The 13,271-nt window shown below is 55.3% G+C and overlaps 2 protein-coding genes across 2 annotated transcripts; both read left to right on the top strand.

The window, feature by feature from the left end:
- Window positions 1–7,840: 7,840 nt before the first annotated feature.
- On the top strand, window positions 7,841–8,212 carry KRP23_10171 (uncharacterized protein; the record flags this gene model as incomplete). The annotated part of the gene is made up of 1 exon (XM_067880590.1): window positions 7,841–8,212. One exon carries the CDS (start codon window positions 7,841–7,843, stop codon window positions 8,210–8,212), a length of 372 nt encoding a protein of 123 aa, XP_067742001.1.
- A 1,511-nt stretch (window positions 8,213–9,723) lies between these two features.
- Window positions 9,724–12,360, top strand: KRP23_10170 (uncharacterized protein; the record flags this gene model as incomplete). The annotated part of the gene is made up of 1 exon (XM_067880589.1): window positions 9,724–12,360. One exon carries the CDS (start codon window positions 9,724–9,726, stop codon window positions 12,358–12,360), a length of 2,637 nt encoding a protein of 878 aa, XP_067742000.1.
- Between the last annotated feature and the right edge of the window lie 911 nt (window positions 12,361–13,271).

The following is a 13,271-nucleotide window of genomic DNA, read 5'->3' as shown; positions in this document are numbered from 1 at the left end:
TCGAGTGCGACCGCTGCTGGTTCCCAGCAGCGTCGTGGATCAACGAATGTGCGTTGTTTCCGCTGCGGAAACATCGGTCACTATGCCCGCGAGTGCACAGCACCTGTGCACGCGGCGAGGAGCCGTCGTGGCGATACTGAGTATCGCCACGGGCAATAAAAAAACTAAAGGGACCAGCAGGCGCGGGGCGCCCTGCTGGTGATGCGATCGAGCGTGTCGACATCGGACACGCTGCAATGAAGATCGCTGCCCCCAGTGAGAGTCAATCTCACTGCAAGAAGCAAGATGACAAGCCGAACCTTGTCATCCTGAAGGTAAGCTCGAAGAGAGAGAAGTCTCTTCGTGCTCTAGTGGACTGTGGAGCGTCGAACAACTTTGTTCGACTGCAGAGCCTTCCAAGGCTTGACTTCGAGGAGGTGGAAACACCTCGAAGTCTATTGGAAGTGAGGCTAGCAACGGGTGTCGTTGTTAGAACCGAGAAGCGTATCGTACGCGTACGCTTCTCTTACCAAGAGAAGGAGTTCGTCGACGAGCTTATCGTCCTCGAACTGGACGATAAGTTCGATATGGTGTTGGGCATGCCGTGGCTTGCACGGCATGATCCGGTGATCGACTGGACGAAGCGCACGATCGTGCGCTTCGGGAGCAGCAGCAGCGCGACAGAGAGCGATGGCCCTGTCGGCGCAGCACATGCACCGCGTGGTGCATGCGGCCCTCCACTAGAGACAGCGCGGAATGCGGCTGTCTCCGGTCACCCGAAGCGAACGCCAACGACTGCGAGAGTCGTTGGGAGAAGATGTGAACCGAATCAGCAGGGCCTGGTTCAATCCGATTCGAGAGGGTCTCGAAGCGTCCGGGGCGACGCGGTAGTGTCGACAGCTAATGTCGACACACAATTGGTCGAAAGACACTCCGCCGTTAGGCGTAGAGGTAAAGAAGACGCGTCGGCTCTGGGAGCCGACGCTGCAAGCAGTGCGGACGGTTGCAAACGTCCCGCACCGGAAATGCTTGCGAGCTCGCGTGCAGCCGGGCTGCACGACGAAGCGGTGCGCGATCAAGCCGGGCTTGAACGCGTGCGCCCGCGGGTAGAACCCGCCGGCGAATACAAGGAACAACTGTCCACGGCCGGGCCTGGACAAGAAGAAACTCGCGGAGCCGGGCTCCGCACGAGAAGTGAACGGCGCAAGCGAGAAAAGCTGCGCAAGTCTCGGTCAGGGACCGAGACGCTACAAGCAGTGTCTGCCGGGCAGACACAGGAGTTGGAGACGACCGTCGAGACATTGAATGTCTTGACGCGTACGAGTATTGGTCTCCAATACAAGAAGATGAGGCTGAATAATCCTCCGACGTTAGCGTCGGAGTTGATGTCGCTCCCAGTCACAAGCTGGAAGCGTTTCGCTCGCGAACTGCACGATGGACGCATCGAGCAGATCTGCATCCTCTCGGACGTCGAGAGGATGACGTGTGAAGCAGAAGAGCTGAATCAGCTCATCTCTGAGGGCGCGGACGCCCTCAGCGCGAAGTCGAAGAAGGAACGCTTCGACGAGCAAGGCTGGGACTCGCTCAAGGCGAGCCCCTTTTACAAGGTCTTGGGTGAGTACAAGGATGTACTCCCGGACGACATTCCTGCGGAGTTACCGCAGGATAAGGGTGTTCAGCACGAGATTGATCTCGTGCCGGGAACGAAGTACTGCGTCACGCGACAGTGGCCACTGCCGCGTGAGCAAGTCAAGGCAATCGACGACTTCTTTGAAAGTCGTCGCAATGCAGGACAAGTGCGGGAATCGAAGTCCCCGCACAGCGCGCCTACGTTCTGTGTGAAGAAACCACAGGGCGGGTGGCGCATCGTTCATGCGTACAACAAGCTGAACGATGCGACGGTACCGGCACAGACGCCGATACCTCGAAAAGATGTGATCATCGATTCGATGACCTCGAGTACTATCTTCAGTACTCTGGATCTGAGAGACGGGTTCTATCAGATCCTCATGCGTGAGAGTGATATCCCTCTCACAGCGGTAAGCACTCCGAGCGGCATGCTCTGGGAGTGGCTCGTGATGCCACAGGGGCTAAAGAACGCCCCAGCGACGTTCAACAGGTGCGTCACGCACTTGTTGCGCTCGGTGCGCGACTTCGCACCGAGCTATTTCGACGACGTGTTCATTCACAGCCGGGCTGTGAATGGGAAATCGGATGTGGAGATGCATACAGAGCATCTCCGCAAGTTGCTTGAGCACATGCGAAAGCACAAGCTCTACGCGAACCTGAAGAAGTGTATCTTCGGGGCGACCGAGATACCCGTACTTGAGTGTCTCGTGGGGAAGAACGGCGTACGCCCTGACCCAGGAAAGGTCAGAGTGATCAATGAATGGCCTACGCCTTCAAACGTAAAGGAACTGCGGCAGTTCCTTGGACTCGCCACGTACTTGTGCAAGTACGTGAGCAACTACGCGGGCAAGATTCGCCCGCTGTCGCAGCTCTTAAAGAAAGAGGCTGCATGGGAATGGACTGCTGATTGTCAGCAGGCCTTCGAAGCAGTCAAGCAGGGCTTGACTGAAGCGCCGATCTTGGCGGTGGCCGACCAAGATCGCCCATTCCACGTTGTGTGCGATGCATCCGATTTCGCGATCGGATGCGCACTGATGCAACTCGATCACGAAGGTCGTGATCGTGTGGTTTACTACCAATCGCGTCAGCTGAAGCCAGCTGAGCGCAATTACCCGGTACATGACAAGGAACTCCTTGCCATGAAGTATGCACTCGCAAAGTTTCGAGTGTATCTACTTGGGAGTAGACCATTCGTGGTCTACACCGACCACGCATCGTTGCGTACGGCGATCAAGTCGCCGCACATATCACAAAGAATGGCACGGTGGCTGTCATTCTTTGCTGAATACAACTTCCAGGTTGAGTACAAACCTGGAAGGTTGAATGTCGTGGCCGACGCGCTTTCGCGTCGACCAGATTATGCGGTGCAAGAGGCCGACGCCAACGCAGTTGGCGTCGTCAGGACGACTACACCCTCGTCGTCCTTGTTGGACGAAGTGAAGGCCGCATACGCACATGATGCGGATGCGAAGCAATTGTTGGAGTACTTCTCCACACCTTCTGACAAGTCTCGTCAGAAGCTGGCCAAACACCTTCGTGCCCGTGTACACCGTTATCGTGTACACAATGGTCTGCTGCTTTACAGCGCAGTCGACGACAACGCAGATCGCATTGTCGTGCCGGATGATCATGAGCTGAAGCTCAAGATCACGTACGAGTACCACGATGCCCCGACATCGGGACATCCTGGCCGTGAGAAGACATATTTGCTTCTCACGCGTGACTTCTATTGGAGTCACCAGTACAAGTGGGTACGCAAGTACGTTCGTGCTTGCGAGGTATGCCAGCGCGTGAAGCCTGCGCCCAACTCGCAGGCTCCGCTTCAATCACTACCGACCCCGTCGGAGTGCTGGCAGTCCATTTCAATGGACTTTGTTTTTGGTCTTCCGCAAGACAACAAGCGGAGGACTGGTATTGTGGTCTTTGTTGACCGCTTCAGCAAGATGGTGCATCTTGCTGCAGTACCAGCCGAGGTGACAGCCAAACAGACGGCATGTCTGTTTGTCGACATGGTGTTTAGACACCATGGTATGCCACTCGACATCGTGTCGGATCGGGATCCGCGCTTCACAGCGCGATTCTGGCAAGAAGTGCTTACACTTCTTGGGACGCAGTTGTCCATGTTGACTGCGGATCACCCGCAGACCGACGGACAAACAGAGCGTGTCAACCGCGTGCTGGTTGACACCATGAAGAGCTACGCGCACTCGTTCCATCAATGGAGCGACTGCTTGCCGCTGGCGGAGTTCGCCATCAACAACTCGGTGCATGTCTCGCCAGGACACACACCGTTCTACGTGAATGCCATGAGGCACCCACGCGTACCGAGCGTACTCGGTGCGGTAGCTCCTTCCTTAAGTGGGGGAGGATATCCGGTTAATTCAAAACAACCGGATAAGCACGCTGATACAAGCAATGTATCAGCTGTAACGACTCGCGCACGTACTGCGCGCAGTCATGGCGACGACAACGCAGTGTCTACGACGGGCATAGACACTTTAAACCACAACGAACATCACGCGCAGGCCGGGCCTGCTGCGAACAAGGAGCACGAACTGAACCAGGGGTTCAGCTCGGATGCAATGGACTTTGTCCAGCGTCGACAAGCCGTAATTCGGTTTGTCCAAGATGCAATAGCAGCTTCTGTCGATCGACAGAAGCTGAATGCCGATAACATCGGCAGAGGAAACACAAATGAATTTAAAATTGGTTCATTAGTTCTGTTAGCTACGCAGAACCTAGCTAAACATGCAGTTTCCGATTTCGGAGCAAGCAAGCTTGCTCCGCGCTTCATTGGGCCATTCACCGTGTTGGCGAAGCATGGCAACGCGTACACACTGGACATACCGTCCAGCATGCGCTTGCACCCAACGTTTTACGTTGGGCGACTGAAGCCGTACGTGCAGCACGAGTCACCTACGTCTGGTGACTCGCCAAAGCGCTCTCGAGCGCGGCGACGCGCTTCAAGGCGCCGGAGAGCCTCGTCCCGACCTCGACCTTTACGTTCGAGGTCGTCTGCGCAACCTCCGCGAGCTGAGCCTTCAACAAGCTCAGCTCCTGACGCAGAGCAGCGAACTGCGACGCTTGGAGACGCTCAACAGCCTCCAAGCGAGACTCAAGGTTTGGTTGACCAAACCCGGGGCGTCTTCCCGCCCCCCCCCCCCCCCCCCCCCCCCCCCCCCCACCCCCGTTGCGAGACGCACGCGGGGCAACTCGCTGGATCGTCCAGCGAATTGTTGGTCATCGGAACCAGACCCGAGGTCCGGTTCATTTTCGTATTCGTTGGAGAGGATTTCCTCCCCAACACGATACGTGGGAATCACGGAATGTCCTGATGGAGGACATTCCGGAAATGGTGACGGCGTACGAAGGCCGCCACCGCCACCTCCGCCGAAGGGCGTAAAACTTGGGCGAGCGCTGTAGTCGCCTACAGCACTCGAATAAGTGCTGCGAATATCCGCAGCACTAGAAGACGCCTGCGCCTGAAAACTGGCGCGCAGGGTCTTGAGGTCGTCAGGTACACACATGGACGTGTACCCGTTGACGTCCCGCTCGGTGATGCGTACTGCTCCGGGGTAGCAGTACTCACAAGCAGTGTCATAAGGCACTGCACAAGGAAGTCCAATACCGACTGCACCATGGTGCAGTCGTTCAAGTTTACCACGCTTCGAGAACTTCTCGTAGCGCTCCCGCGCCTGGCTAATCCGGTCGCGATAGCCAGCGGGGTTTTGTTGAAGTTTTCAACAAAGGCACTCCAACTTTGACAAAGTGCCTGCAACTCGGGCACTTTGCTTCTGCGAGAAGTCTTCTTGCTCGCAAACCATCGGAGCTCATGGAAGAGCCCGATGTAGTAGTCGCGCCTTTGATTCGTTAACGGATCAAAGTGTACTCGCTTCGCGACGTCATCGTCAACGATGGCGTTGCACGAGTACAGCGCGTACAGATTCGGTGGCGCGGTCGCACCGAATCGGTTGCCGATCTCAGACTGAGACGGCATCCACAGCTCGCGCACTGGTTCAGTGCGCGAGGCCGCAACAACAGCGGATGGAGCGGAGTCATCTCCATCCCGCGGAGTCGTCAAGGCTCCAGCGGCAGCGAGCGGTGTTCCACTGCCGCTGCGCGAACGCTTCGAGCTCGAAGCGTTCGAGTCGTCCTCGCGTGGACGACGTAGACCCACATTGGGGTCAGTGTGGCCCGGAGACAAGGTGTCCTTGTCTCCTTCGAGTTCCCCCTCCTCGACTTCGCTTCCGTAGTCGAGGGGAACTCCCTCTCCACCCGGAGAGTAGATACCCACTCCGGTTTCGACAGCAATGATCTTGCCTGTCTTGTTTCGGATGGCATGTTTCTCATGCCATCTCGAGTGGTATCCAGCAACAGAGAGGCGACTCTCTGTTGCCGCGCTTGTCGGCATCGCCGTCGAGGCGATGCCAGTAGCGGTCGTGGCTAAGGCAGCGGCCGTCGTCGCCTTGGAGGCGACGACAGCACTTGCTGTTGCCGAAGCGGCCGACGTCTTGGGCGAAGACGTCGTTGGCGTGCTCATTGGGAATGAGCACGTGTTCTCCCGAAGAAAATACGGATTGACGGCACGTCAAATCCTAACGGGGGGATGGTGTAGCGGGGCTACACATTCGGTTCACCTCCTACCTTAGTGCAACATGCACTAAGGCATACATTCAGGTGACCACCACAGGGTGGTCCACATTCATAGCAAAAGGCATATGACTGGTAGAAAGTAACACCTTTCTACCAACGAGAGTCATTCAATAGATAGGGGTTCTGCCAGCCATCCAATGGCAGAACCTCTCATTAGAAATATCAGTTTTAGGAGGAAACCCCATTTACAATCAATACAGTTCTCATTTACCACCAAAGCTTCCGTTTGGTTCATTTATCTAGGTTTAAGTATACTTGTGGATACAAGTATACTGAACTTAAGTAAATTACTCCTACGCTTCCTCCTACACGTGCGCACACGTGTAAGCTTAAGTAGTGGGTCTAAGCAGACCCATTACATCAGCAGTTGGTCTCAAGCTGAAGTGGTTCTGTGTGTGCGTGCTACCTGAGCTTAGACGCACAGGATTGCTGTAGCTGCGTGCGTGCTAGGCGACCAATTGCGTAATGAACTGCTAGGGTTAGACCAGAAAGAGAATTCGCCGGCGGGTGGAGCGCGCTGCCACTTTTATCTAATCGTGTTGCTGACGCCTGCATCCTATCGCCGAGTTGACGCTCGGAGCAGAGGTGTGCGAAGTGCCTCAAGTCGGCACGAGTTTTCTTCTGGTGCGAGGCGGGGAAAGAAAAGAGAAACGCGGACAAATGCTTTTTATTATTATTTACGATTACCAGAAGTCGCTGTAGGCAACGTCCTTTTTGTAAGTGGAATGTTAAGGTGGTAATACATTTTTGCAATCGGGGCCATAGCTGGAGATTTTTAAGAGTGCCACTACATGTACTACCACCACCACCATCATCCCTCTACGGTTGGCTGATTCTCGGAGGTCCGATTGCGAGAGTAACGTCATAGCGATTACTGCACTTAGCATGCGTCTTTTTAAGATCGTCTTGAAAGAGATCTCCCTTGCATTGAGTTCAATTGCCTTTTGGCGGCATTTATTTCAGCCCATGGCTTCACGGGGGGGGGGGGCATATTCCTGCACCACAATAAGTCTAGCTTTTCCAATTCGTCCGGCGCGACCGCATCAATGACCGAGCAGTGCACCATGATCTACCCAGCTGCAATTTTCTGCGAGAACAATTCTAACGAGCACAATCAGCCTGATACGACCTGAACGCCTGACTTTTCCGCTATGGGTGCAGAGGGTTGCTTCTGCTCAACGACAACGTGCCAGCAGTCTTACCACCTTAACATTCCACTTACAAAAAGGACGTTGCCTACAGCGACTTCTGGTAATCGTAAATAATAATAAAAAGCATTTGTCCGCGTTTCTCTTTTCTTTCCCCGCCTCGCACCAGAAGAAAACTCGTGCCGACTTGAGGCACTTCGCACACCTCTGCTCCGAGCGTCAACTCGGCGATAGGATGCAGGCGTCAGCAACACGATTAGATAAAAGTGGCAGCGCGCTCCACCCGCCGGCGAATTCTCTTTCTGGTCTAACCCTAGCAGTTCATTACGCAATTGGTCGCCTAGCACGCACGCAGCTACAGCAATCCTGTGCGTCTAAGCTCAGGTAGCACGCACACACAGAACCACTTCAGCTTGAGACCAACTGCTGACATGCACCCCCAGCTTCTGCACCGCGTGCTTCGACTACAGAGCCAAGTGCCGCTCGGCCGACAAGCGGCTCGGCAGATGGCCGTCAACGGTGTCGCGCTCGCGCGTCCGCTGCAGACGTCGGCACTGCGCGCCATCACCAAGAGCTGCAACGTGGAGGACGTGCATGTGGCCGAGACGGAGAACGAGGCGGCCAACGAGTTCCTGGGCGTGCGCTTCAACGCCGCCAAGATCAAGAAGTACAGCGCCGAACTCGAGGTGGGCGGCCGCGTGATCGTGGGCGGCGACTTCTGGACGCCCACAGACGCGGCCAAGGCCTACGACAGACTGGTGGTCTCGCACGGAGACGACATTATGGCGCGCAACTTCACCTAGGGCGGCGACAGCGGGCGCATCGATACAAAAAAGGAGACGACGACGAAGAGGAAGAGCACATGGATTATTAACTGGGAGGGTGGTCAGATGAATTGACGAGAGAAATAATACACACACCACTGATTTATTGTACGAGAGCTCGTCAGCAACACCTCATACCAAGATACCCGCTACTGTTGTTTGGTGTGGGCATCCATGGAACCCGTCGGGCTGCTTGAACCGAGGGTCTGAGCGAAGCCGCCTGCTTGTCGCTGCACCGAGAAACGCTGCCACCGCGTGACTCGGAACTCTCGCGACCGATCGAGCTGCTCTGTATACCTCTCGTCCTCTGCAACTGGTCCAGCCTGACAAACTGTGCTGCCGTGCCGTGGTCATGATATCCTCATTGGTAAGATCAGTATCCGTGTCTGTTGTCTTTGTTCGTTGCTGAGTGGGCGTTGATTGATATCGGCATCGAGGCGCTGGTGCTCAAAGTTTGAGCACCGTTTAATACCTGGCGAGCAGCCGACCGAGGTGTCTAATGTTCCGATGCTGTTAGCGAACAGAGCACGATGCCAACAAGCCTGCAAGTGCCAAGCCGAGAGCCCCACAGCGGCAGGGTGAATGCAGGGACGGCGAGCAAAAAGACAGCACCGCCGACAATGACCCCCCACCCCCCGTCGTGACGTTCTTCACGAACCACTGTTACTTGTTTTTGCGCGTAAAACGCAGACCGACCGCCGACTACTGGTAGCCAACTTCAACGCAATGCAGGCTCGACAGCAAAAACTCCTGCTTGGTCTTGTCACGCGTCCAGCTGTAGGGCACTGCAGTTCTGGCTCAACACGTTTGAGGATTGCTAAACAGGGGTCGCTATGACCGCAGTTATGAGTGATATGACCTTTTCCAGCGAGTCTCGGACGAGCGCATCTTGGACGTGCTCAAGCAAGACCACCATTGATTTATTAGAGTTCGGGGACTGAAAGGTTAATACAATACACCCCACCTTATTATTATGAATGCCACGTTGCTGTGGCCCTGGCCTTGGCTTTGAGATGGCCGAGGGCGGAGACTATCTGGCAGTGTGCCAGCGCCAGACCAGCCGCACGCGCTCAAGGAAGCTAGGGTAGTTAGGCTGACGAATATTGTGGAAACGGACGCTAATGTTGATTCAGGTAGTTGCTGGAGCAGTCGGAAGTTGTCGTGTTGGCGAAGCGGCCAGGTACAGATGCATGAAAAGCTGTGAACGAAACGCAACCAGTTGAATCGTGAGCAACATGCATCGTTTCAGTAACCAATTTGCTCTTGAAAGAACGAGTCCAACCAGATAAGTCAGTGCTCCTTCACAAATGCCACTCGATTGGGTCTGAAGGTCTTGGCTAGACTTGAACTATTTAATGTTAAATCGGTGTGTGCATCAATCTCCACTAACTACGGTTTACGTACGCCACTCCACTCCACAACGTTTGAAAAACCGCGCGCAACTTGACCGTCCAGTCCGTTTCTCGGGTTGCAGCAGTTCTCAGTCCGCGATGCTGAGCCGCGTGGAGGACGCGCGCGTGTTCGAGAGCTCTGAGGACGTGATCTTGGCCGCCTCGGGCCGCCAGTGCAAGCTGCTGATGCCGCAGGGCAGTCGCCGGCTCCAATCTCCCGCGTCAGAGGCTGCAGAAGACGAGCAGCTTCACCCGCAACATCCCCATCGCATGCGCAAGCGTGTGCTGCGCCGAGAGAGCTCGGATTTCCACCAGTCGGCGGAGCGGCAGAGACTGGTACCGTTTAGCAGACATAATAACAGACCCATGGAGTTCGTTTTCCTGTCGTCGGGCGAAATCCGCGCGAGAGAAGACTGTCCACCGGGGCTGGGGCTGCCGAAGCTGCAACACGAACAGGACAACGGAGCTGGACAGGATAACCCAAGACTGCAGTATCGGGCTCAGGAGTTATCGGACGACGGAGAGAGTGAGGAGGAGGCTGAAGATGATAGTGACGTTGAGGACAACCAGGGTAATGGACAACGTACAGGTTACGAGAAGTTGGACCGAAGGAGGCCGACCAAGCAGGTAAAAATGTCGAGGCAACAGGTCGGACGGCAACCAGTAGATCGGCAACTCAACGAGCGGTTTGCTCCTTCGCTATCGGCTTCGTCTGGGCGGTCATTGTCGTCGATGTCAGATGGTGCTGATGTTTCATCGGATGGCGAGAGTGAGAAGGTTGTTGTGGCATCCTCGATGGTTTCTGAGGAGAGTAGACAGGAGAAGAGTCCACGCGCTGCACTTGGACGACAGAGCAGGCGACAGGCGACACGAAATGCTGAGAACCAGGTCAGAAGTTGCAAGAACTCCGCCGTTAGTGCAGCAAGGAATGGCGTGAAAAGCACACCGACTCTCTCGTTGAAATTGGACCACTTGCGCATTGAGGAAGATGGCGTGCCAGACAATTCTACGGACCAAGATCGTGCTGCTGAGCGCACCAAGACATCTCATCATGAGAAGCCACCGTCTAGTGAGGCCACCCCTTGTAAATCTAGGCAACGGCCAGCCCCCCTGGAACAAGTGTCTCAGTCGGAGAGTACAACAGACGCACGCACTCGACGAACCAAGCGGTCTCCGAAGATGAAGGTTAGTCACTTAGTTTCTGAAGAACCAACTCCGGAACCGAAGGGCAGATCCACCTCCACTGCTAGAAGAGAGGCAATACTGATCGATCGCTTGGAATCAGAGCTGCAGAAAGAGAAGAAGCGGGTGTTGGAGAAGATGACTCAGTTGCTAGACGAACAAGGCAAAAACCAGGAGCTCCGTGACCGACTTGAGGCGCTAGAGGCGCGGGTCGCTGCGGAAAAAAGTGACACCAGCAATAAAGATCGGGAGGCAGCACGTGAACAAGAAGAGCGCAACGAGACATTAGAAAAGGAGAAAACAGACCACATCCGGACCCTAGAAGAGCAAGGCCGTCTCCAAGAGACTAAAATTGCTCGCTTGAAGCACGACAAGGACCAGCTCAAAACTGCTTTGAAGCAGTTGACAAGTGCGGGGATATCAAACGACCGACGTTCGGATGGTGAGGAGGCAGCGGTGCTGAAAGCAGAGCTCGATGATGTGACAAAGCGTCTTCAAGAATTTTTGGCCAAGGTCGAACGCTGGAAGAGCACCAGTAAGGAGACGATGCAGAGCTGTGACGACAAGGTCGATTTGTCTGCGTTGCTGGAACAAGCATGGCTTAACTTCCCGCAGTTTGCTGGAGTAATAGCATCGCAGCACAAGGAAGACCCCATTCCTGCACCTGAACAGCAACAGCGGTCGACCGGGCCAGACGAGCAGGCTGACGCTGTTGTCTTTCTGAAAAAGCGGTTGCGTCAGCGTGAGGACGAGTTGCGGCAAACACACGTCAAGTACGTGGAGCTAAAGGAACTGTGTGCCCGGCAATGCGTTCGTGAAGCTGACCTGCAGAACTTCATCAACGAGCATCGTCTACGCGGCAACCTCATCATTCGTAGAAATAGCGCTACCAAGCCAAGTGCCACGCCTGACAATCAAGCGCAGACACAAGAGGAGCCCCAAGAGGAGCATCGTCAGAGTGCCAAGCTGAAGATGATCTCGAGTCGAGGAACCAACACGCCCTCGTTATACAGCAATAGACGGGGAGACGAGGAGCAACTCATCAACGAGGAGTACTCTGACAACCAGGAAGACAACGACGACTACGAAGAAGAGGAGTACGAGTACCCGGTGCGCACTCCAAAGGTTTTCGTCCAGGTTGGCTGTGATGGTGTGTACGAGCATGCGTCGCCCTCCAACTCGGCAGTGGCTCAAAAGCTTGCATCCGACCGGAGTCGGGGAAAGCGAAAAACTCAACCAAAGCAGCATCAACAGCGAGTCGAACGCATTCGACTGGTGCCGTCACCGAGTCTGGCGCAGCAGTACGAACGAGTTGCCACACCGACCAATACGAGCACAACCGCGCGGAGAAGGAAATCTGGCCAGCAGCCACTGGGAGAGCGACAATACGCGCCGCAGTCGTCGTTGGTCGGGGATTGTCCGCCTGGATGCGGCAGTCGCCTCTCCTTCACACGCAAAAAAACACCATCAGTTGCGGCACGGAAACCGATCAAGAGATCTGTATCGACGGCATCGTCGAAGGGAACTGTCGGTGTCATTCGACCATGGATGTAGCCCGCTAATGAAACGACGATTTTATCGTTTTCGTCATTTCTTGCGCACGTCATGAACATCGCCTCCTTACCTCGGTAGCGCAGCACGCACTCTGACTCATGCATGCTGTGCCATTTCAGATTCAATTGGTGTCGTTGTGTATGTATAGCTGCTGCAGCACGCGGCGTCCTGCGCCCCGTTGTCTAATGCCACGCCTTCGGAGCGGGGACGTCCGCACGTGCTGAACGAAAGACGTTGCAGTTGTCCCGCGCGAAATGCAAGAAGTGACGAACACGCGCAGATGCAGCTGCGACGAGGCTGCAGCTTCAAGCGTCCTCCGACGCTCGACCAGCCAATTGGGCCACGCACCGTCGGCAAAGCCTTTTTGCCTGCTTGAAGCGTGCACGTGCCCACAGGTCAGTGCCCGGGAGGCTTCAACAGCGACCACCGCGGAGCTCGTCGCCCGCGTCACGGTGGGCAAGTTGCAGTCGAGGCAAGCTCGTCCGGATGTTTATCAAGAGGTGATGATATTTCAGAATCGCATTTACGATGTTATTACAACCGAGAGGGCATACAATATGCCAATGTTGAGTATCTATCTAAATATAACTAACAAGGAATCTATAAACCACTGTACGGGGGGAAACGGATCGCCGGCAAGACAGCCACGAATGGTCCCCATCGTGACACACTCATTGTTAAAGCAGGAGACACCGCATTGCAACATGACATGCATCGATCTCGAAAAGCACGCCGCCTTTGGCATCCGTCGTAAGCGAATGGCTCGGTCTGCTTCCGAGTGGATTGCTGGCGGCGTGCACTGCCGGCGCGGCTGCTGCGCTCCAAGCAGAAAAGCTTTCCGACAGGATGTGCAGTCGTGTGCCGGCAACGATGTGGCGCCTCGCCGCCATCAGCTCCGAGCCCCGAATGTG

This window comes from Phytophthora ramorum, assembly GCF_020800215.1.
Source record: "Phytophthora ramorum isolate Pr-102 chromosome Unknown Phyram_PR-102_s0009, whole genome shotgun sequence".
In the NCBI taxonomy this organism is placed as follows: Eukaryota; Oomycota; class Peronosporomycetes; order Peronosporales; family Peronosporaceae; genus Phytophthora; species Phytophthora ramorum.
The sequence above is the reverse complement of the archived record's forward strand: the minus strand, read 5'-3'. Positions and strand labels throughout refer to the sequence as shown.